Here is a 26,962-nt window from a genome sequence, read left to right as displayed (position 1 = left end):
CTGCAGGAGTGTTTCCGCAACGATTAACAGGGTTGGTAAATGTCGAAACCACATCAACCACACCAGGTAGAGTTTTTAACGATTGGCTATTATGGATTCCGATTAAGCTTTTCACCAAATAGATTTAAAAGAAAGGTATTTTCAATGTCATGGTGTACACATCAAATTATTTTTAAGCACTGGTGCTTGTAAAACAAAATCTCAAAATGAACTCGCTGCTGAACTAACTATTTTAATGACTCCCAACGATTTTTAGCAATGTTGAAAGGGATCCCATTCCAAACACTTTTGGCATAAAAAGGAATGCATTCCAGAAACTTTTAGCAAAAGAGGTTACCCGCTCCAGAAACTTGGCAAAAAATGAACCCTGTATCGCACACTGGCTCAAAAAACAACATACAACAAACCACCACTTGGTGGCGCCCTCAGATTATCAAAATCACAGTTGCACTTTATTGCACAAAGTAATTACAACACCGCTGAATATATAATGTGCATGCTACTATTATTTACATCAATTTCATATTAAAAGATACAAAACAATGACAGAAATTGTATTACTAAAACACATAAAATTTTAAATCATCTTATTTTGTAGACATAACTATTCTTCAAATGTTTTTAAAAAAACGTGGCAGTGTAAATGTATATAATAAGGAATGTACTCGTTGGAATCCTATTGCTTTAACACTGTCCTGTCAAGAATACACAATCCAACCCACAGTGAAATTGCATACAATTCATTAGAAACAATGAAAAACAAAAATCAAATCAAATGCAAAAATATGACTCGCGCCTAACACAATTTTTTTTTTGTAATTCATTTTTTACAAAGAGCAAAATTTTACTCAACTAGACAATTGTTTAGTTGTTACAGAGAGAAACAAAAAGATTGCCATTTACAAAATGATCTACCAACATGACACTCCAACAGTGTTCATATGTGCACAATAAAAGATATCAAAAATGAAAGATATCTGCTTATAATATTCATATTCATACATTTTTTAAAGGTCACAATTCAACAAATCATAGATTATAAATGACAGGAGTGAAGTTAGAGCTGTCGTTAAATATACACACAAGTAATGTCAGTGTTTTTACTGTAAACCGCGTTAGTTACGCGAAAGACAAAGTTTTGGAGAGAAAATGATGAACTATAGTAGCAGTGACAATTTCTCTGAAGAGTCAAAAAACATGAAGTGTCAGCAAATTTTGTCTTTTTGAATGCCGTAAAATCTATAATATACATTCATACTATTATTGGGTAATCACTGAGAAATACAAAATGTAAAATCCACCAATGTTTTCCACTCTTCATGTTAAAAACAGATATTGAATAAACTCTTATTCAATAAATACAATTCTTGGCGGTGTGCCAAAAACCTGAATTTTTAATTTCCCTTCAAAGAGGAACAGGAATTCAGTAAATTATTATTATTAGGTAAATCATTACATAAGAACATTAAAAATACATGTAGCAACTATTAAAAGAATATCAGGACAGGAAATTTAATTTCCTCATTACAGGGCTATACAACAATACAAAGGTTATATTAAAGTAAAACTATTCCATGATAAAAACACTTGGATATAAGACTACTGGTCACCTGCTAGAAATCTTGTGTTAGATTTCTTTGTTATCAAATCACCACAATGCAATTTACACTCAGATCATTCATATAGCTATTTTGGGACTACGGTATTATGTAGAATATTTGATGTACTGCCTCAGTAATTTGGAATGGATGATTGAGTTGAAAGACAATTCCAAATGTTGGGCACATAAAATTCAAACATCGAGTCAAGTAGAAACAATCGCAATCTTTTTAAATAGGAATTATGACATAATAAACTCACTACCCAATCAAACAATAGGAATAATCTTGGAATGAAACTATCATGGCAACTGGATAGCAGTGAAATCTAACGCATGATAAATATGAAAGTTCAACTAAAGGATCCTTTAGTTTTTTTTTAATTCATCTTTTTTTTTTAAAATAAAAACGACACACTTGTACTCTTGTGAATCAAATTGTCAGAAACCCTATATAAATATTATTTACATTGCCATTCAGAGCAGATGACACAGAAGACAGTAATTCATACTGACATTTTGATCTTTGACACATAAGGTAGTAATCAAATCAGTACATCAGTTGGTTATACAATATGATTCTAACATTTTAGTTCATGTGAATTAAATTGGCACCAAACTACAGTCATGTTGAAGAATATATACAAAAAAAAAACAACTGAACAAACAAGCTTTTCATTGGCTGCCGAATTGTACACAATATCTCACTACATGGAATAAACACAAATGCAGTCCATGTGCCTATGAGAAGTTGATTGCTGTACTAAAGGCCTGCTTTTTCCTCTTGGGCAATGACAAGGAAATGTTAAGAGATTTAGTACAAGATATTAATAGAAATTGTTAGAATATATATACCATATACGGGTGTGTGTGTGTATGTATATAATTATATATACATGTATAAAACAATGGTGGAGAGTCTGAACACCCAGTCATGCGATAATTTTTCTCTGCTACTTTAGTATACTGTACATGAAATGAATACAGAAATGGCAGTGACATGGTTAATCACAATCTTATTTCATACAACACCTTGTAATGCTACATGTACAACATGCAATAATACATGTATTGCATGCGATGTGCATGTTGTATCGCATGCGATGTGCATGTTGTATCTCATGTGATGTGCATGTTGTATCGCATGCGATGTGCATGTTGTATCGCATGCGATGTGCATGTAGTATCGCATGTGATGTGCATGTTGTATCGCATGTGATATGCATGTTGAATTGCATGCGATGTGATTCGCATGCGATGTGCATGTTGTATCGCATGCGATGTGCATGTAATATTGCATGTGATGTGCATGTAGTATTGCATGTGATGTGCATGTTGTATCTCATGTGATGTGCATGTTGTATCGCATGCAATGTGCATGTTGTATCGCATGCAATGTGCATGTTGTATCGCATGCAATGTGCATGTGTTATGCATGCGATGTGCATGTTGTATTGCATGCGATGTGCATGTTGTATCGCATGCGATGTGCATGTTGTATCGCATGTGATGTGCATGTTGTATCGCATGTGATATGCATGTTGTATCGCATGTGATATGCATGTTGTATTGCATGCGATGTGATTCGCATGCGATGTGCATGTTGTATTGCATGCGATGTGCATGTTGTATTGCATGCGATGTGCATGTTGTATCGCATGCAATTTGCATGTGTTATGCATGCAATGTACATGTTGTATCTCATGCAATGTGCATGTTGTATCGCATGCAATTTGCATGTTGTATCCCATGCGATGTGCATGTTGTATCCCATGCGATGTGCATGTATCTCTCATATTACATGATGTTCACAAATAATGTTGTATGGCACATGCCTGTGGTTGTATCAGAGCTTTTATAATATTTATCAGGCAAGAAAATCATGAGAAATTGAAGATGAGAGAGAAATAAAAATTTCCAGTATTAAATACATGACAGGCCTTCTAGTAGAATATCTATCAAATTACATTTTTCAATAAATTAGTAAAGTTGTACAAGACAGAGACAGAGACAGTGCTCCATGAAACATGTCAAGAACTGTGGTAAGATGGCTCACGGATAAATGCTTTTATCTCTGATACAATTAGTCATGCATTCAGACAACATCAGATTTCACTATATTAAAAATTCCTATTTTTTCATTAAAGTGACTGCAATTCATATTTTGTATTACAAAATAATTGTTGATGTTCAATGGAAGTTGACTCAATATTTTAATCTTGGCTTGGTATGTGGAGATGATAACATATTTGTTCTTCTGTGTCTTGTTATAACCACGGGTGATGGCACTTCATTGTTGTAAGGATACACATAGTCAGGGGGTTTCTGAAAAAAAAAAAGAAAAAAAAATCATTTCATTTCAGTTTAATTTATTCAATAAAATCATTGAAAACACAAAACGATACAAAACTGATGGTTATCCTGACGATCGTTTACGACAGTCGCATAGCAACTTATTTCCAGCAGGGTCCTGAAAAGTCACGTACTTTAAAACAGCCTGTAAATAAATTATGTATACACATATGCTGTTGTTTACTTTTTGTTCCATGTAATCTGTCGGTGAATACTGTAAATACGATTTTTTCTGGGAGACGCACGTTTTCATTGATGTCCATACACTAAGCAGAGGGGAGTCAAACATTGTAAAACGAGAATGGTTTGTTCCTTCTTTACAAAGACTGATTAAATAATTGTAACACTACTTATTTTATTATAAGGAGCGTCTGTGTAATTAATTTTATAGATTTAATTGTGCTATTATAGTATGTATCATACAACTTATATGGGCCAATTGCTATGTTCACACGGCAGCATTCTATCGGAGCCGAACTACTGCTCCTCCCACCAATTAACAGGAGATTATCTCCAATGCGTTCATACGGTCGGGAGCTGAATGAGAGCCGAGATCTGCCATAGTTCGAACAGTGCCCTCAAATAATTAGTATGGAAAAAACATGGCTGAAAACGATATTGGTGTTGAGCTTGTTTTGTTTCTTACATGGCATGATTCTGTTGATCTGGGAGAAAAAGAAAAGAAACACTCACGATCGAGTCTGAGCATTGAGGTAGAAAAGACAATGAACTGGTGTTACGATTTAGGTAATAGTATCTCAAATAAACAGGAAACACGGCAGCTAAGAAGTGTTACAGCCTATTCTCTTAAGTTATTGTTCAACTGTTGTGAAGTTTATTGCAAGCCGGCTCGAGTCGAACGCATATACAAGGCCATTTTTGCTGGCTCGAGTCGGCTCAAACTTCGATAAAATGCTGTAGTGTGAACGTAGCAAATAAGTGTGCATTTATTTCTCATTGATACATGAAAGTATATGCATTAATTAATTCGATGGATACATTTTTTTTATAAATTATTTTTTCTGAAGATCAAATAAATTTACATTGGATTCTGTTAGTATTAACTGATTTGAAAACAATCACAACATGATCTGCTGTCTTGTACTGCTCTATATACAAGGGATAATGGATCACGTTTAATTTGCATAACACATTTATATCCAGGTGTTTTTCATATTTTTATCACAGCTGGTGTTCAGAGAGATTATACTGCATCTCTTCCAGCATATCCGGATGGGTACAGCAATCGTTTTTGAACTATGATGAACGCAGGAAAAAACATTAAAATTACCGCAGGCACTATGATTTACCAAGTAACCATGACAACATACATATGAGAAAACGAATTTAATGATCATGTGCATAGCCTCAAGCTAAAAACAGAGTATATTTTACAATATTTGTGTATTGATTCTTTGTTTTTCATTTTTCCCACATTGAATTCAATGTAAATATGTTCACATTTTGTCAATTTTTTTTAGTAGATTTCATCACCATTTTGGGCACATACCGGTACAGACAGTTTAAGATATAGCTTTTAGTTTTTTTGTATATTTCATGTGGAGATGAGCATCATTTTGTAGATTGTGCACCAAAAGTTTACAATGGTGTCCAAAAGATTATACGAATCTTATGTTATCCATCCAAACTGGCACTGGAGGAAGATTATCGTAAATTTTTGTGAAAAACACTCTTTTTAAAGTGCCTGTGAAATGCCCACCCACTTGTTTCCCATCTTAGATTTGTGTTCCAATGACAGTTTTTGATTGTTTTTTGTAGAAAATGATTACTCGTATCCAAGTAAATTTGAGATATGGCTCATGCTGTAGCCACACTCAACTATGAAACAGTTGACTGTTTCTGGATTTCCAACTCTCGCCAAAAATAAAGTGTGCCACCAAATGCCAAAATATGTAAGGAAGCCATATTTTTGAGCAGTACTTTTATAACACTAGATCATTCAACATACTTTTATTGTTATACATTTTCGATCAGTGTTTTTTTTTGTTTTTGAGAGAGAGAGAAAGAGTTTTTTGGTTTTCACAACAAACATTTATGATGGTTAAACGTTGTAATGTGGGCGGGTGCAGTAATATGTATAGCCACAGTGTAAGTATTCACATGTTTCCAATCGATCTAAAGGTGCGACATCAATGGATGAAATCCGTGAAAATGTTGACGTGGAGCTTCTCCTTACACCATCATATGCAGTGTCAATTTTACCTCTGATTATTTTGCTGAACAACTGTCATTTATGAAAGAACAACAAGGTTTTAAAGAGAAGTGCCAAAACCTTAAACCTGGCACACTACCAACACCTTTTAAAGAACAAGATTCCGGACCGGACCAGCCCAGGTCCACTGCGGTGGATTTCAGAAGAGAAAGATTTTGAGTAATAAGTGTTTCAAATGATTTGACATTTTTACGATATAGACCATTTAGTTTGTGTTATGTAAGAGGGAGCAATAATTTTGATAGTGACGCCAAAACAAAATCGTCAATCAAACAGGAAATTACGCAGCACGTAAACGCTGCTAGTTGTTTTCAATTTTACCGGCTAAATGTTTCTGAGCTGTTTGGTGATTGGTGTTGAATGATGACTTCACACCTCTGTGATCTTTACTTGCAGCTCTGTGTAACAAGTTATAGAATAAAAATCCGTGCTTGGGCTGTAAATGTGTTTCGACAAAGTAATTTTTAAATATGTTGTCATAATTACGCAAGAAAGGACATATTTCGCATCTAACTCAACCCTATGCAATTTAGTCAAAGATGAGAAAACTGCACAAGAAATTTGCCTTTATAATATACATGTATACACGTATCAGCAATGCAAGCTACATTTGTCATCAGGAGTATTTCTGTTTGCAAATGAGAAGCTAATGAGGAGCCTCATTTTAAAATACCCAAAATTACACAGACATAGTTTCAAACCCATTTTTGTACTGCTGTAAGTGTTGTTTTTATTTTCAATTCTAGGTGGGTTGGGATTATAACAAAAATACTGTGTTTATTATTTCAGTAGCATGTCCACTACCGGTAAATTATAAATATAAAGGCAATTCTATGACGTAAGTAGGTGGGTGGGTGGGTTGCTTGGTAGTTGGGTGGGGGTGACATGAAGGATATTCAAAGTGTAAATATTGCTTTAGTATGTAGTCATTCATCAAGAAGAATCATGTTTTATGAGTAATTTTATTATATTCAAGATGAATAATTGAATAATATTGCGTTTACTCATACATTGTATATGTCATTTTGATGACATGGAAGTGCTCAAAATAGATTTACAGTAAAGGTGTAGAGAAACCAACACCTGCATGTACTTTATACTAAATCATTAAAAATAAGACTTTTTGAACAAAAACAAGCGGCTGAGATAGCTCCGCTGTTAGCAATGCACATTTCAATTAAAGAACTGAAGATATCATTAGAAAAGGAACAAAATGTATAGTGTCAAAGCAATCAGACTTGCTGTTTTAAACAAGAATTTGAAAATATCACTTTTTACCAAAAATGACAAAAATATTCATTAAAATTAGATAATTGAAGATATCATCACGAAATGAACAAATCTGAGAGAGGGTTGCCCAAGGTACATATACACCAAGGATCAAAGCATTCAGACTTGTAGTTTTCAAGAAGAAGTCGAAAAAGTAAAACATTGACATGGACGCCGACTCGTATGTTAAGCTCCGCTCGACAAATTCGACAGCAGAGCTAACAAAAAACTGCAATTCACATCATCATATGCACATGCCAATAATTTTGTGTAAAAATAAAGCATTAAAAATTGAGCATCATAGAGTTAAAATATCTCCACAACACCATTAAAAATACACTTTATATAATAGCATGTACAATATCAATGACCCATTGTATGACAGAATACTTACTTGATGTAGAATGGGTTTTATTTCTTTTACTTGACTTGTTTTACTTCTTACAAACTTGTCTGGTATATTTGTCACTAAATTTTCTTGCCATTGTACTTTACTTGGCGATGTTACTGTATACAAGAAAGATGGAGACAACATATTTTAATGCAATTCAGCAAATTACTCATAATATATTATTACAAGGATACTGTTAATGTGGCAAAACATGTAGCTGTGATTTACATTTTATTTTTTTGCTAAATATTACTGAAATATTGTTTTAGACACAATTGCAGGGGCAAAATGACCCTACACAAGGTTAATGTCAAAGTAAATACAACGTGAAAACTATTGGTTGAGTAGTCTTTGAAGCCAGCCACGTGATGAGAACGATAGAAAATTAATATGGAGAATGACACATAAAATTAACAATGAGAGGGTGTCACAGAGGCTTAGCCTCTCTAGATGGTGATCTGTTTGACATTACAGGCATGTTCGCTGGTAAAGTTGTCATCTTGTACTGTAATTGTACTGACGATCCCGGTTCAACCCAGCAACTAAATGTCTGCACTTGCAAAGAGATTGAATGTACAGTTTTGTATCTACCAGTGTCTGTATACAGAATTCAACAGATGGGGCAAAGAACTACACAAATTACCGGTAGTCTTAACTGATTGGTTGAAAATAACTAGTACCAATAACACACCATGTGTTGGCATTTAATGTATTGGCTGTGGAGAAGTAAAATACATGCTATGGGTCCAGTTTCAGCCAAATTCAAATTTTGTACAACTGAGCGTGTTACTGCACAGATACGCAATGTATTATGGGAAAGAACTTATTGTATATAACCTTTTCCACACTGGAAACTCTAAATTGAATAAAAAATCAAGTTTTCAAAAATGTTTTAAAAATATTAGGATTTCTATGATAATATATGCCATATATAATATATGTAAATTTGAAGATAAAAAGTAACATTTTCATTTTCGGTATCCTGATGGCATGAATCCATAACGAAAATATGACAAACATGACGTATACCCCAGGTACATGTAATCTCCAATAAGGCGAGAACCTCCTTAAATATAAAATCTGTCTGTATACAGAATTCAACAGATGGGGCAAAGAACTACACAAATTACCGGTAGTCTTAACTGATTGGTTGAAAATAACTAGTACCAATAACACACCATGTGTTGGCATTTAATGTATTGGCTGTGGAGAAGTAAAATACATGCTATGGGTCCAGTTTCAGCCAAATTCAAATTTTGTACAACTGAGCGTGTTACTGCACAGATACGCAATGTATTATGGGAAAGAACTTATTGTATATAACCTTTTCCACACTGGAAACTCTAAATTGAATAAAAAATCAAGTTTTCAAAAATGTTTTAAAAATATTAGGATTTCTATGATAATATATGCCATATATAATATATGTAAATTTGAAGATAAAAAGTAACATTTTCATTTTCGGTATCCTGATGGCATGAATCCATAACGAAAATATGACAAACATGACGTATACCCCAGGTACATGTAATCTCCAATAAGGCGAGAACCTCCTTAAATATAAAATCTGATAAGGGACGACGTCAAAGGATCGATGTCGGATAAAAAACTTAATTCCTTTAGTTTTTTCCAAACCCCCCCTACCCCCCACTGAAACTTAATTGATAAATATTGGTCATGGCGTCAGACTATATTCACCATTAAATACAAATTGATAATCGACAGTAGTATTGCATAGCAGTTGGTTGTCGGGTGGGTGTAAAAATATTTTACAAATGCACCTCATTTGACGCACAGATTTACACTTGAACCAAACCATTTTTTCTGTTTTTTTCCTTTTTCGGTTATTTCTGTCCATGATTGGATAGAAAAAACAAACAAACTACAAATATACCAAGATTTTTTTGACTTCATTAAAAAATAAAACCGTTTTTGTAGGATGGAAACTTTTTGAGGTCAAAACCCCCCACCCCCAAACTAAAGGAAACAAGTTTTTTATCCGACATCGATCTTTTGACGTCGTCCCTAACTAGTATACTAATAAGATATAATTCCTGTCATGAATATAGAACCTCAAAAATAGTACTTGTGGCGATATCATTATAAATACCCTTGTAAATTGCACATGAGAAAATCAAGAGAAAACGTTCAATGTTTAGAAGCAATCACCTGAAACACAAATGGATCATGCCAAAATTAAAAATTAAAGACATTTCTTTCACTTATTCAATGACCGAGGTTAAGGACCAAGTCTGGATTGATATAAACTATGACAACTTTCCTTTTATCTTTGTTTCTAATATTTCATCATATTTTACGAATAATGTTCAAATTGGAAGGCATGTCATCCACATTTTCTTATAGATTATTATTTGTTTAAACGCTAGCCGGATGAATAGCTTGTACATGTCTATCACTCCCATTAACTTAACAAAATGATTTCCCATGTGTTGTCTAATTATAGGGATTTTAAAAAACAGAATGACGTGCATTGTAATTTTATCAGATAATTGAGTGATTCTTTTGAATTATTAAAATATCATAAATTTACTGTACTACATTTTGAACTGAAGCGTCAGAATGAGTTTATGTCTCATAGTTAGATTGGTGGGAGATTTCTACAATACTAATATCTGAAAGCATGTCCCAGTAATGGCTATAAATACTGTGCTACAAATTTTGGACATTCTGATGGGAAATACATGCATTACAGTACTAAAATGTGCCAATCACTAAACAGCCTTTGTGATATACTGTAAAAAACATCAGCTAGCACGTTATTTTAGCTAATTTAGCAAATCTGCAATTTCGCTAATTCAAATAGTTTATTCTCACAATGAGATTATTGGCATTTTAGCTAAATTAAGATTCAGTTAATTTATGCATTGAGTGAAATTCACTAAAATAGCATGAAGCTATTTCAAAATGTTTTACAGTATTCATTTTAAAGTTAAGTACTTGTATTTTTGAAAACAAAATGATACTGTGTATATGAATCATTAAATTTAAATACCATATTTGTTCTATTAGTAGTACATGTGCTCACATAAATGATGGCCGTGTCTATGGTAAAAATTAGTCATATTTAATGATGCTGTATACTTAAAATCCAACATTTTGATATATGCACGCAAATACAGTAACATAGACAGCATATCACACTGACAGCATATCACACTAACAAAACAGTTAGTATCTGCATTATCAAAAATATGATTCTACAAACTATCCGATATGTAAGATTCTTGATACACAGTTAAATCTATGCTTATTAATTGAACAGCGCATTCTCATTGGTCAATCTATATCATATGCAGCCCGATCATCAGACGATTATAGATAATTCTTGACGACAGTTTACGAACATTTCAACATTTCAGGGTATTATATATGAAAAACAAACGACATTGCGTGATAACAAGGCTCAGATGGGGATATTCATAATACCATCATCACGTTTTGCCCATTATCTGAATACATCCTCGTCCTATCCCTGTCATTATGCAATAATGATTGGCATGTCATGGTTTATTCCCTGAGCTTTAAGTGAGTTATAGTACTCTAATTTTGTTAACATGAAAACAAAGGCACACATAACAAAATTGTACTTAATATGGAGTAACTCCAACTCAATTTACATTTTAATAATATACCCCCGGTACTGAAGAAGATTAATGATAATTTAACGCCACTAAACACCTATTATAAAATGGAAGATGAGTTGTTTTTAATAGTAACATTAATCTCTGTCAATTTGGTTGGTCATTCAAATAATTTGAATTTGAAAAATTTATATATCTCTAAGAGATTATATTGTAATATCCATGATATACAGTGATTCCAATGACATGCTCTATAATGACAAATCGTTAAATGGTGTTGACCTGCCATGAATGTGGCAATCAATCTCAGTTTTTGATTCTGTAATAAACGATAAACACGAGGAGATAGCAGGATGTTAAGAAATGTGATAAAAAAAAAAACATTTTTATAAGGCTAGCAAAATGAAAAGTTAGTATAATTTATGATGGTGATTTATCAAAGAGTAAAAAGATAAGAGCAGTTACTATAACACTTAATACAATGTAAAGTCTATAGTATACTATGTGACAGGTTATTTTAAAAATCTGTCTCTGGGCAACGTTTTTCTTGTAAAAAGCATTTCACTAATTATGGCCACACATAAAAGGATTGTAGCATTTCGTATACCATTACATTTTTATGCCTTTAATAAGAAATGTCAAATGAAATGTTCAATTTTATCAACAACTCTACAAGAATTTTGAATACAGATATCAGCTTTCTGACTTTTTCTTTTTATCAAAATGAACAAAGTACATGTACAAAATATCCTGACAAAACAAATTGGGGCAAAATTATTAATAATATTATAAAATGCACCAAATTATCTAAAAAAATTATAAAGGTGAAAATAGTGGTAGAGAAGTTACTAGTATTTTATCTGTCACAATGTAGTCTTGAGTTTTTCTGAATGTTTTTTTTTTCAAACTTTAGCATTAGGAAATTGAATATAAAGAATTGTAGAGCATATAACTTACCATGTTGTATATGGCGTATCACAACTGGTGGGCATACATTTCCAATTTGACTCAAGTGAACTCTGTACTCTCTGTTATGCATAGTGTTCAATCTTGTTACTACTGCCATTTCATTATCATCCTAAAAAGTAAAAAATATACTTATACATGCCCTCAATGCCAATATTTCAACAACAGGCTTCATGGATGACCCTCCCCCCTCGAAAGTTCACACAGCCTGGCACTTTTTAGGTGTAATGTTTTCTTACTAACAGTGATAATTTTCATTGTACATCTAGCTACAAAAACAATACAAATTGCTGGTGAATGAACCAGGATCTGTACTCATTCCCAAGCGTATCAACACTTGTTTCAATTTTTTTCTTATTTGGTTCAAACCACGTCACCAACATTTATCCTGTTATTCTGGGTTATAATCTCTCAGAAAAAATATGAATAAAAGTCATTGACAGTCCTTGCTGGAATTAGGGAAAATGTCATTCATGCCAAAAATAAAGTACAGTCAAAACTCGTTAATACGAACTCGGTTACAACGAAATACCGGTTACAACGAACGAACACCGAAGTCCCGTTTGAAAATCCATTATCCCTATGGTAATTGACAACGCTTAGAACGAACTCGTTTATTACGAAAACCCGCTTAGTACGAAAGGATTTTCTCTGAAAAACAATGGTCTGTAACACCTATAGCGAACATTTCATTCGCTCAAACAGCTGCGAAATCCTAAAACGAACCGCCAAATACACGGTGTTACGCTTCCGCTGTTGGCAGTGGGCTTGAGCTGTGCAGCGTAAAATAAAAACAATGTAGCCATTCACTGGGCGTGAAAATCTTTTGTGTACGTGACTTCCAGTGTCTAGTCACTTTCGACGCCCTTGCTGCTCGAGTTTTTAATTTTAAGATTCACAATAAAAAAGTGTGAAGCATGGACGCTGTAAATTTTAGATAAATTACGGCGAATACGAGTGAGATGCCAGTTTCCGTCCTGACTTCAAAATGTCAACTCGTGTCAAACGGCGTGCCTTGTCGTTGGACTGTAAAGTCCAAATGATCAAAGCGATTGAGTCGGGCATTCGTCACGGCGATGTCTGTCGAAAATTTGATGTTAAACCCAATACACTGTCAACGATTTTAAAGAAAAAACTGATGTTTTGAAGATGTTCGAACACAACAAAATTGAGCCGTGCCGGAAGCGAATGCGGTTTTCAGAAGTCGACGACGTTGAGCAGGCATTGCTGAAATGGTTTACCAGTGCCCGTTCTATGAATGTCCCAATCAGCGGTCCTATCCTCCAGGCAAAGGCCGAAGATTTAGGACAGAGAATGAAGCATTCCGAATTCAACATTTGTATTTTCCATTTTAATATTATTTTAATAAACATGACAACGTTTATTTCAATACTATTTGTGTGTTTTTAATGCTTGGTCTAGTGTTTAAAATGGCGCCATAGTTTTGTTTACCCTGACTTATGGTAATTAGTTTGTTTCCGTAAAGCGCCCTCTAGTGGTGATCGGTTATTACGAACACCGGTTATAACGAATATATTCACCTGGGGCCTTGATATTCGCACTAACGAGGTTTGACTGTAATATGGACCAAAAGCATAGTTTGTTATTGAGAGTGAATAATTGGAAGTAGTAGTATCTACAGAAATTAAATGATTCTTACAAAATCGAAATATATGGTCAGAAATTTAACAGGATATGCTATTCATGCATACAGTATTTTGTATCCAAACTGAATTTCATTTGTCCAGGATCATGTAAAGAGATATAGTAGTAGTATGGTCAAAAAGCAAGAGTGCAGGCAGTCAACCATCTTTGATCCAATTGTGAAACTAATTGTCATGGACATGTAAAAACTGACAAAGCATGCAAAAAAAAAAATGGCTGCCAGTCAGCCATCTTGAATTGAATGGGTAAACCACTGCGTGTGCGCATGTCCCAGATGAAGTACTAGGCACATGCAAAAAATGAACAGATTTGGGCCACAGGGTTCTGAAATACGACTCTGGGTCGACGGACGGTTGGAGACTGAATTGTAAGTCCCTGTTTTTGAACTTCGCTGAGGACTTTGAGGACTAATAATAATATTACATGTACATTATAAGGTTATGAGGATACCGCAAGGTAGATACTAAGGCAGTCTGAGAATGCATCAACCTTCACTTGGTGTCTGTTGATACAATCCATGTATCGGGGATACTCTCTTTTTGTGCATATTTTGAGGTATTTTTATGACATTCCGAGAAATTCACATTTATAGTGAAATTGTACCACCAAAAAGTACTAGAATGTTACCACACAGTAGTGCTAGTCAACAATTAGATAATCTGAGGTAAATTATTTCATTAATTATTCATGTAATTTTAAAAGTGATAACCTTCACACAGTATCCAAATTAATATGAAGTGACAATATTGCTGAACATCAATTTATTTTTTCCCTTGTCACTAAAAAGAAACTAAACTAAGAATCCTGTTTACCTATTTTTTCCATTTGACCTGATTGTTGGAACGGGGTCGCACATCAGCTTTATCAAAGCTACAGGTCTTATCAGTTGATCCTGAAGATATTTGCTTTTACTCAGACCCAGACACAAATTTAATCCTGCTTTGGAATGTTATTTATTTATTTACAAATAAATACAATGGCTGCACTGTTGAAAGCTGATTTGAAATTCTGAGCCCCAATATAGTACAACTATTCATGCACGCTTACCATTTTAAGAACAGACAGCCTGTTGATTTCTACTTGTTTCATCAAATCAGTGACAGCCTCTCCTGCATGGGTTGGTGGTGGTGGTTTTACTAGTGCATCTGGCGTGGGTGGCGGAGATGATGTCTGCAAACCAATGATAAACAAATAAATAACAGAAACTAAATTCTACAGTAATACCTCTATGTGTATTTGAATCAAAATTACTTGGGTAACAAAACAGGACCTTGCTATACACAAGGTACTGCCTTAACTGAAACAAGTACTGAGGTGTTATGTAATTTCTAGGGTCTCAGCTGAACTTCTCAAATTGAGAAACACTTCCCAAAATTGAGAAATCCCCTACACGTTCTTGACACGTACATGTACGTCACATTAGCATACAGTAAACGCGTGTACATACTGCAGAAATCTAGTCATGGTATCATTGGAACTTCAAGCAATGTTCCTAATCATGCCTACATCATGTTGGAGCCTGCATATGATGATGTGTTAATTGGTTTTAGAACAAAACTAAAAAGACTGTTCCTTAGAAAGTCCTTAGTAAACAAAAGAATGGTTGTAATTTTAACACATCAGAAAAAACAATAGTGAATAGGCTTCTATGTGCCTGCACGCACGTCTGGGGAACAAATTACATCAATGTACGTTTCATTTTAATCAGGCAAGGTAACAGGAAGAATACAGGTTGTAGGTATTCAAATTCATTGTAATATACATGTAATGAATGGATAAGGATTGAGTTCAATTGAAGATTCAGTCATGTTTGTTTTACCCTGAGGGAACACTGGACACCAAACAATCTCAGCATTTTTTTATTTTTACACTGGTTTCTATGGTCATACCTAAAAACTCAGTGACACAGGGTGAAAAGGATTAATGTTTATATAAATCCTAATATTTCTAAACATTGACGTATAATTTTACCAGTTCCCAATGCAATATAAAAATTTCATTACCGGTATATACAATGAGAAGTGTTTTCCCCATGAAGCAATGCTATTGTATTGTATTAGAAGTTTGACATGTATAAAGCTGGGAATATTAACAAATTAAATTTTGTCTAGTTTTTCATCACCTGTTAACCATCACAGTGAAAATAAAAGCTGAAAACTCGTATAAAACTGTACTTTGGGCTAGTTGGTGAGACTACATGAATAGTTTAACTAGATTGCCCCTACATTTCCCGCATATAAATATTATATACAAATACAAATATTCAAAGAACATATAAATTATTCAAAACTGAATTTAAAATGGAGGAGTATATAAATAATATTAAGGATGGTGGAATAAGAAAAAGAATATGCAAACTAAGAGTAAGTGACCATCCCTTAATGATTGAGAAAGGCAGGCACTTAAGGCCAAAAGTTAAATTTGAACACAGGATCTTACAAGATGCAATACAAATTCAATTGAAGATGAATTCCATTATGTTATGAAATGCCTACAACATATTACAATGACTCAATTAGAAATGAAACTGTTAATTTCCATTCGATGGATGAAGAGTCAAATTTTAAATACATTATGGGCAACACTTCTTCATTATTACAGCTTGGCATTTTTATAAAAGAAAGTATGGTAATGTGATATGTAGTAATTATCAATTCCCTAATTTTTCCAAGCCCTTTTTGTTAAACCTTTTTAGTCTGTTTTTTTGTTTATGTCACAGTCCCTCTATCATATGATAGAGGGACTGTGTTTATGTATTGTTATTTAGTTACAGATTTGACTATGTTCTACTCAAAATGAATAATGTCAATAAAGTTATTATATAGAAATGTGGTTGCTCAGGACTACCACAAAGTTGAGTTTGTACTGTTTCTTGACTTTAGGTTTTCTTCACTGGCTTCTCGACCAGCATTCCACAGCAGCTCTCTCATAGCCCATAGAAATATATTGTACAGTGGTGTGCATCCAGGCAACATAGAACTTTCTGTGACATAGCTTCGCCCCAGAGAATTAGTGGTGTATAAAATTGTATGGTCAAAATAAGACATATTACCAATATAATGATTTGTTATACATTAAATACAACTTTTGGTGTACATGTACATGCGCTTTTAATGGAGCAAATACGGTAAAGCACTTGCATACAGTCGATGCCAATCTGAGTTCAAATCAACTGACACAAGCTCGCCATTATAAAATAGAAAATTCATGGTCATTATGATAAAAGCGAGACTGTATAAATTATGATGGATGTGCATCATGCATGACAATGGAGAATGCCACATACCCAAAACAATGAGCTATGCAAACCATCATAGTCTCTACAGTAATGGGAACACACAACACTAGCATAGACGCTCGGAACGTTTCTTGGATGATAAAAAAGGACCTAAAATAGGGTCGGCAAAATTACACTATCCTCTACGTGGCCATTTTGAAAACAGAGACCAGATATTGCACAGTTACGAAATAAAATTTTGTAAATCGTGTTATTTTCAAGCAATTTTGATGTCATGGGGTGGGGGTGGGTGGGTGGTGGGGTCTTTCCTACCTTGTGGCTGGCAAATGTACCAGCGACTTAATAAGCATACCGACCATACAATAGGTCCTTTCTATTATCCAAGAAACGTACCAAGCACCTGTAAACACTAGGTAATTGCATAGAATTCAGTGATAAAGGTAATTTGAGTGATTACAAGTATATGTATAAATTCATGCATAGGCGAGCATGAAGCCCTAAAATAATGTACATGTATTATCATAATTAAAATGATATGAAATGCTCTTATTGCCATGTTATGCAACATAATCAAACACTGATGTCCCAAATGAGAATACCGGTAACACAACCAAAGAAAACAACAGCACGTTTGATTCAAGTCCCGAGACATATATATATACACGGTAATACGCAAGTATAAAAGTTATTTAATATTTAATAATGACATCTCAGATACATTCCTTTTCTAATTTTATGCGTTTTGTATGAATTATCATTCACAGTGTTAACCAAAGTTGATAGATACGCAACACACAATGCAGCACACTTGGTGTACGTAAATGACGCAAGTTCGTACAGTCAGCAAGCATGTACTAAAAATGGTCATGATATTCTGTCCTTTGCTGTACATCATGTAGTACTGTAAAATGATTCAATTGTGCACTGGGTTTTATTTTCGCTGACATATAAATGCACTAAATTATTAATTCAAAAAACTAAAGAACAAAACAAGCAATCTTCCAGGGGAGTGCAGCAAGGGGATTAATTTCTGAATCAAGTGATGCACAATACATATACACCAAACACTGCCAGAGGATTGTAATGTGTTGAGGTATTACATGAACATGGTAAATTTTGTAACAAGACCAGTTGTCATCTCTCATATTCTAGTATGCCAAGCTGCTTGGTGGAGAGCCAGTTACAAGGAGTGAAACGAATCAGAATATACCCCTCAGTTTATGCTAATCACAACAACATTCCACTCTAATCCGCTCATAGGACAAACCACATAAACAGGCTGATTGCTGCTGCCAAGCTGAATAATAGTCTCATTAAAATCTTTATACACCCCTCAGTTGCAGTTACAGCATATCTCAGAAGTATTGGAGTGGCAAGTTAGCAAATATGCTCACTAATTAGATAACTGCTTTGGTTTTGACAAAGCAGATTTGACCATCAATTTTGCATAATTTTCAGCTTATTTAAAATACTGTTATTTTAGATATTATTTTAGCAATAGTTCCACTTTTGAACAGTGGAAATATAAATATAATCCACGATATTTTTTTTGCATGCTTTGTCAGATTTTACATGTCCATGACAATTAGTTTCACAATTGGATCAAAGATGGTTGATGCTAGCACACAAGTGATTACCACCAGAGTTGTATCAATTCGACTCGCTAACAAGGATTGGTGCTACTCTTGTGGTAAGTGTTTGATTATATATAAATAAAAACAAATTTGGTCCTATCGGTAACGGTAATACCATTATTATTTTTCTTAATATTAAAGGTAAGCTTTTCTGTTAATTTAGATTATCATCACAATCTAACTATAGTGTGAAAAATACTATCCAGTTTTCTTAATATATTTCTTAGGTACATACAACCAAGACCAAGTACTGAAATAGCTCCATCGTTAGCAATGCACAACTCAATTAAAGAATTGAAGAAATCATCTCAAAATGAGCGAATCTGAGAAAGGTCCATCTGTAGTACCTATATGTATAATATCGAAACAATCAACTTAAAAATATCACTTTTTACCAAAAATGAGAAAAGTATTCACCAAAATTAGAAAATTGAAGATATCATTATGAAATGAACAAATCTAAGAAAGGTCTACCCAAGGTACATATACACACAGTATCAAAGCATTCAGTCATGTAGTTTTCAAGAAGAAATCGAAAAAGTAAAAAGTTGACATGGACGACAGACAATCAGTCGTATGATAAGCCCAGCTAGACAAAGTCGACAGCGGAGCTGAAAATTTCTCGAATGACCATAGCTACTTCGCATCTCATTTGCATAAAACAAACTTTTTTGATTACCCCTAAAATAAGGGTAGGTAAAGATGGAAAAAACACAGAATTTATTTTATTTTAACACATTGGCTACCGAAGCTTTTTTATATTGGCAATCCATGACTGTCTGCAGAGGCTTTTACCGTTTTTATGTGTTGACAGACAAAAAAAATAAATTATACAATATTATGCATAATTCATAAAATTTACAGACAAAAATAGTTAACCACAGGATTTAGACATTCATCTAAACATTATTGGTAAAATATAACTATTTACCTTAGGAAGATCCATTCCAAGTCTTCCTAATAACCTTTCTCTTTCCTCTCTAATCTTGACAAGTCTAGCCTTCTTCTCAGCTAACAATTGTCTCCTCTGCTCGATAAGTCGTTCTTTTATTTCATCATAATTGGAAGTCGTTGCAGGAATAACTGGCGCCATTACATCAGTTTGCAGATGTCCTGTTGCAGCTTGATTATTGGCAAGGTGGTTTGTCTGGATAACAGGGGAGTTGGCATACTTAGCAATGATATCATCCGCATTCATCATACTGTGTGGAGATGCAAATGATGGCGTCTTGGGAATAGAAGGGGTGAAAGTAGCACCGAATATAGTAGGTACAGTGTGGGGGAGTAGAATAGGACTGGAATAAACATATGAACTCTGTTCTTTTACTGGGTTCAACATTGGCAAGGCAGACTGCGACGTATTCTCTGGCAAATTAATTCTCAAATCCTTATGTAATGTCTGCAACGTAGTCTCGTTTTCAATTGCCTTATCAGTAAAAACCTCTTCATTACCCACATAATGAGTTTGTGAAATGTCGCCCTCATTATCAGAAGATGCTGCCTCCAGGAAATTTCCCGATACATAATCAAGATCATCTGCTGTTTCAGTCAGCTGAGCTATATCTCTATGTTTATCGTGGTAAGCAGGATCCTCAAGAACAGGAAAAAGACTCTCAGCATCTTTGTTATGATCTTGAATTTCATTTCTAATCTCATCATGTAGAGTCTCCTCAGTAATTGGTTTCACAACTTCTATTTTGATGATATCATTCGTTTCATGCTGCTCTAGTTTTTCGGTCGTATCTTGTATCTCTATTGTCGCAGAGCTGCTGGCAAAATCTTCAACATTTTCTTTGTTTTCCGCATACAACTCAGCATTTGCTTCTTTTATTTTTGCATGTATCATTTCTGCCTGCTGGACTAAACGAAACCCTGGAACAAAGACATCTGTTCTTCTCTTTAATTTATTGGCCTTCTTTTGCTCTTTGGAGGTCATTTCACCAAAAAAGATTTCATCTTCAATGTCTGATTCATTAGGACATTCATGACCGGCTTGTTGCAAAGGACTATAATGATACAAGGAAACAAATAATTATTACTAAATGTTATTCTCAGATGCATCTACAAATACATTTTTGATTATGGTGTACTCTACTGCTGTTACTCTATATGCAAAATTAATTACTTATTAGATGTATTAAACAAGATCTCACTTGATCACAAGAATGTTATTTTCATAATATAGCAGAATAGTCAGTAGGTAATGACACAGAGAAACTAATACTATATATTTTTGCTATCATGAACAATATCACTTGTCAGTTGTACCTGACAATCCATTCTGCTTGCACTATCAAACGTTTTCATCTCATCGTACAATCTAGTGGTCGGGATATTCCGCAGTGCTATTGACTGACACAACTGAACTGCACAGACTACCGGTATATATATATTCTATCCATACTCTATCCATACTCTATCCATACTCTATCCATACTCTATCCATACTCTATCCATACTCTATCCATACTCTATCCACACTCTATCCACACTCTATCCACACTCTATCCACACTCTATCCACACTCTATCCATACTCTATCCATACTCTATCCATACTCTATCTATACTCTATCCATACTCTATCTATACTCTATCTATACTCTATCTATACTCTATCTATACCTCAGAAGTCTGCATGGCATAATAACATAATTTTAATGGCATCATATGATCACGTCAGTTTGGTTTCAAGAGTAGTATACCTAACCTTTGATATTATATTATATGGGCATAGCCGAGGGAACAATAAACTTCATTCTTCCAGAGACGTATAATGTTTAATCCCTTCACAACACTCAACACACAACACGTACATTCACCAGATAGCACTAGTTATATTTCTATGTACACCTCAATTGTTTACAAAACTCATAAATAAGGATGGTCACGACTAGCACACTTCTGGAAAAGCAATTTGCTAAATTACTGTTTGTAAAAGGCTATTTTGAATTATGAACCTCCACCATATGTATTTTGACGTTTCCCAATAAAAAATTGTTGAGAAAGTATGATTTAACACACTACCGGTAATAGCCAAAATGAATGGGAAAAAAAATTGCATCACCAGATGAATGCATTACAGCTTAAAGGGAAATGAGTCAAGGTTTTCCAAGAATTTTTATTTACTCCTTATCACTTATCGTAAAACCTGTATTAGAAGCCACATCTCTAATACAAGTCGCACTCATTCTTTTTGAACAATTGAGACTCAAAAATTCACCATTTCTCATATGTGTAGATGCTCTAATGGAAGCCGCATCCCATTGTTGAATTGTACTATTTTAATAGAAGCCGCAGCTTCTAATACAGATTTTACAGTACTAGTATTTGATCAAAACTTTTTCTCAGCAAAATAGTATTTTTAGAATGTTTTGTACTAGCAGTGACCATCTTTATGGTCACTATCGCAAAATTTAGTCTCCATGAATGCTGACCAATTACCATATTGACAATTAATGGCGAAAATTAAATATTTTTCAGTAGATTGAACTAATATTGACACAAGAAAAGTACAAGTTCAAATAACATTGTAAATCACTTTAATTTCACAAGAGACAAATTGCGGTGAATTTTGCACTTCAGCAAAATTTTGTTCGAGTTTAAATTTCTCGGTGGTCCTATGAAGCACAGTGACTTTAGTTAAATTGTGTCAACACAAATACCATACAGTGAAGAATGAAATGGTTTACAGATATCCAAAATTGTGTTAACTGTTGTCATCATAATCAAGGTTTGACGGCTGCGAAAGCACTACATGATACATGTACTAATCATGTAAATGAGAGCACAGGAGGAGGCAACAACATGTAACATGTGCATTTAATTACCATATAATTATATGCATACCATGAACTACAAGCTACATACACATTGGTGTAAAAAATTCTAATTATAACCACATTATAAATCATTTTTTACTCCAGAAACAACATATAACATGTGCATTTAATTACTGTACTTCCCTGATCATGAGCCCAGGGGCTTCAACATGGGAAAGTAAGGGATGGGCTTGTACTCGAGGACCACCTCAGAAAAGTTGTTTTTTTCGGGGGAGGGGGGGTTAACATTAAAAATTAGCCAAATTACATCATTCGTTTACCATGCTGGGCTTGGGGGAATATTATGTATTTTTGAAGATTAAATGAAATTCAAAACAATTTGTTATTGATTTGCACAACACTTTTACAATACAATATGATTTACATACCGTCTGAATTTACCATGTAAAATGGGCAGGGAAAACAGTCTATCTTTATCATTATCTTCGTATTGGGATGTTTTTTAACATACACAAACTCTTGATGGAAAGCCATTTCTGCCATGATGTTTTTCAGCACAATTTGACCTAAAACAGTGTTCTTTGACATAACAGGTCAAATCTTTCATTAAATTTCCCGATTATTGACACAATGCGGAAGTGAACTACCGCGATGATAAAATGTGATATTTTCCCCCTAAAAAATGGTGATTCGCAATTTTCGAAAGGTAAACTGAGGGCAGAGGAAGTATTAAAACACCTTTCCCAGTTGCCAACAGGTCACGTCGAAGAATAGTTTACTCGTTCAAACCCCATTCATGATAATCTTGATGGACACGATTATTCGGAAAAGTAAAATGATGTCCAATCTTAAGGTTTCACGACTACAGAGTCACATTTTTGGCGTTTCGAAAGCTACCACTCAAAGAGATATGGATTACTTCACTATTGCAACATCAGGGTTCATCCTGAATAATTAACAGAATAGAAAGGGTGCGAACCGTGTTCCATACATTCGCCATGTACTTTGAAATTAACGCGACCTTTCTCATAAAAGCACAAAACAAATTACCGAACCAATCACCATTTTTATGTAATGAAACACTTTCTACACACATATTTTAACAAATGTCGTCAACGCCCGGTAAAAAAACCCTGGGACGATACTAAGGATGTCCTCAACTTATGAAATGTCTAAAAATGATGATCGGGGAAGTACAGTATATAAACAATACATTTGTATGAACGACAACTACATACACATTGATGCTAAAAGTGCTAATTATAACCACAGAAATGATACTATCATATAAATAATTGTTTACCCCAGAAATACAAAAAAAAGGAAACAAATTGTTTAAGATACTCAATTTTAAATAAATGTAGTTTTCAATAGTGATGTCACATATAAAACTTGAATTTAAGCACTAGCATAGATATCACAGGGACACATAATACACTAAGTACTGTGGTATTTATACATGACCAGTCGCTACCACCATATTAGTAAATTAACTTCCTATATTTAGATATGCTTACCATGTACTAATATACAGAACTTAATTATGAACTGTTGTTTTGTCAATATTTTGCCAAAAGTTAAGAACACTCACTTATCTATCTATCTATCTATATATTATAAGGTCTATGGTTTAAAAACTGAATGCATTGTCAGGGAATCCAATTAAATTAAACTCAGTAAATATTTCTCCTTCTATTGTAGAGGATAAATTACTAAACTGCTTTTGCAGTACGGACAAAGCACAACATTAGGCTAGCTTTAAAGCTGGCTAAAAGCTTGTTTTAAAACCCTATATATATTAATTATAAAGTGTAGTCAGCCTAAATATGCAACATAAGTGAATACTACAATAAATAAGTGAAACTTAACGAGGTCAATCATGATTCTTGCTTTAAATATTCTATATTTCATGATAAGCAAAAAGGCGTAACTGAACATGTATTTATAAAAGGCACAATATTACTGAATATTAATATCCAATTAATCACATTTTCCCAGATTACTATTTTTAATTCTATCAATTCTATAGCCTAATATTCAGCATAATGTAGTATTTGAAGGGGGCAACAGAAAAACAAAGCATATTATGTATTATAATTTTAATATAAAAAAATACCAACAGTACCGGTAATATTATATGCTTAGATGGATGAGTAATATACCAGTACACTGTGTCTACAGATGCATGTTAAATCACATATTTATGCACTGTAGATGCACACCTCAACAGAATTCTAAATTGTCTAGACACAAGAAGGTGAATGAACTCTCGCCCCCACATTATCTCATTTTCACACACTACAAATATGGAAACACAGTTCAAAAATATATCATCCACTGGTTTTTAGTATCATTATTTTCGCAAATAAGTAAAAATTTGCTAAATAAAATCTATGCGAACAAGCAAAATAACAATACATGTAAAACTAATTGTTCACCTGTCAAGTTCGAGAACTTAATTCACAAAATAGTCCTGTTTATAGTCGGCACATTCCTTCAGAAAACTGGGACAAAAATAGCCAAATCTTTTGAGTTAAAAACTGAAAATTTACTGGAATTTGTTTGTCTGTTGGCTCCAAAATTAGGGTTCATAAGAAAAAGATGCAGAAAATTTGAGCGAGAAAGTCTGGTTGTGAAATTGCTCAAAACATTCAAATAGTGATATTAAACGTCAGTCATTACGGTGATTAGGCAATGAGGTAGTATAAGGATGTCTTGTCATAATGCATGAGCATGTTATGTATTATACAGTTTTGAGGGGAGAAATATTGTTAAAATATACTAGTAGATCATATGGTTAAAAATTACTTGCCAGCGTAATATTCAAAATAGCGATATACACAAAACTCCACACCCCTGTTTTATGTTTTACACGCCCTTAATTGGAATAACTGTACTTAAATATTTGTTTCTAAATAATCAAGGGTCAATATTATTATTACAAAAATTGTTTGGGAATAAAAAAATTTAAGAGCAGACATTATTCATGACGAAATTCCACAATATCCCTATGTCAGAAATGAAAACAATAGAACTGAAAATATTAGGTAAAAAAACACATGTAGTTCAACCATTGAGGTAAAAATAGACTCTTAACCGTCTATGTTATTGTCGGCATATTTTATTAATTGGGTAGCTGTCGTAGTACAACTGTCCAACTGCATATACTTACTTGGTAATACCTTACCAGTATTGGCCTAACAAAAAAAATATAATCAAGAAAAACATAAATAAAAGGAAGTTAAAAATTGCCTGTTGTTGCAATAGCGAGATGGACCACATTTCAGTGACTGGCATGTAAAACTAAAGACCGTAGAATGAGATTTTTAAGTTCTAGGGTGAAACCCTACTAGTATTTTCTATTACAATGTTTTTACAAGGCTTCAAGGAAACAAAAAATAAACACTTACATTGTAGGAGACAAATGATTCATCGTGGTTTCCAAAATATTAGGTCACAAATGTCCTCCCATCGATTACATAATGAGCATTTTGTTTCGTGAAATCAGACACAGATGGCGCCCATGGGCGTTCCAGCACGCTGCTGTGTACAGTTGAATTTATCCCCAGAAAACAACCCCTTCGTCGATGTCATCAACATAATAAAACCCCCAGACATAGACAGCGCCAAGACGAGCGAGCAAAGCAGACAATTTCAAACCATTTTAACGAGTTTATGAAGGAAAATGGGAATGTTTAGTATACGTCATACTAGTAATTTGCGGGCAAATTTTAAGGTGTGCAAATAAGTTGGAACACAAAAGAAAAAGGTCGCCGGGTGTACTTACCTAACAGCATGATTAGGGTTTATGTTAAGCAGTGGACTCAGCGGTTGTCTTTCCACAGACATGATGATGATATTAAGTGGAAATACGTCAGTTGGCAGTGATTAATGATATGTGACGTTAACTTCCCTCACTTCCTTTTACGTATTTGATTTTACTGCGTCAGCCGAATTTGTGAGTCACGACAACAACACAGTTCCACTTGGGCTTCACCGTTATTTTTGGAGAAACTCCAGCTTGTATCCAGGAAATATCATGATGAAACCTTGATGAAATGTATTTTGTTCCCAGGTCTTTGCAGTGGGACACAAAAACTAGGAAAACGAAATAACAAAGCAGCTAATAATCCGACGACTCATCTGGACGTTTCAAAATTGCCTCCGAGGTCACGGTACATGCGCAGTTACTTATTTGGTATGACCCATAGTGCACCACGCCAAAAAAAAAATA

At 34.0% G+C, this 26,962-nt stretch overlaps 1 protein-coding gene across 1 annotated transcript; it reads right to left on the bottom strand.

The window, feature by feature from the left end:
• Positions 1–425: 425 nt before the first annotated feature.
• On the bottom strand, positions 426–26,962 carry LOC102808152 (uncharacterized). Its single transcript, XM_006821015.3, has 6 exons — positions 26,516–26,962; positions 19,879–20,953; positions 15,123–15,245; positions 12,402–12,522; positions 7,846–7,958; positions 426–3,922 (listed from the first exon to the last, which is right to left on the bottom strand). Exons 1-6 carry the CDS (start codon positions 26,575–26,577, stop codon positions 3,803–3,805), a joined length of 1,614 nt encoding a protein of 537 aa, XP_006821078.1. The 5' UTR covers positions 26,578–26,962; the 3' UTR covers positions 426–3,802.

This window comes from Saccoglossus kowalevskii, chromosome 7 (genome assembly GCF_978046115.1).
Source record: "Saccoglossus kowalevskii chromosome 7, keSacKowa6.1, whole genome shotgun sequence".
Taxonomy (NCBI): Eukaryota; Metazoa; Hemichordata; class Enteropneusta; family Harrimaniidae; genus Saccoglossus; species Saccoglossus kowalevskii.
The sequence above is the reverse complement of the archived record's forward strand: the minus strand, read 5'-3'. Positions and strand labels throughout refer to the sequence as shown.

What these genes read in the sequence shown, in the direction of transcription:
- LOC102808152 (XM_006821015.3), bottom strand. Translation starts at nt 26,577, where the DNA reads ATGTCTGTGGAAAGACAACCGCTGAGTCCACTGCTTAACATAAACCCT. An exon ending in GGCTGTCTGTTCTTAAAATG is followed by an intron (nt 12,523 to 15,122) that starts GTAAGCGTGCAT and finishes TTTACTTTTTAG; the next exon opens with GATGATAATGAAATGGCAGT. An exon ending in GATACGCCATATACAACATG is followed by an intron (nt 7,959 to 12,401) that starts GTAAGTTATATG and finishes TCTTGTATACAG; the next exon opens with TAACATCGCCAAGTAAAGTA.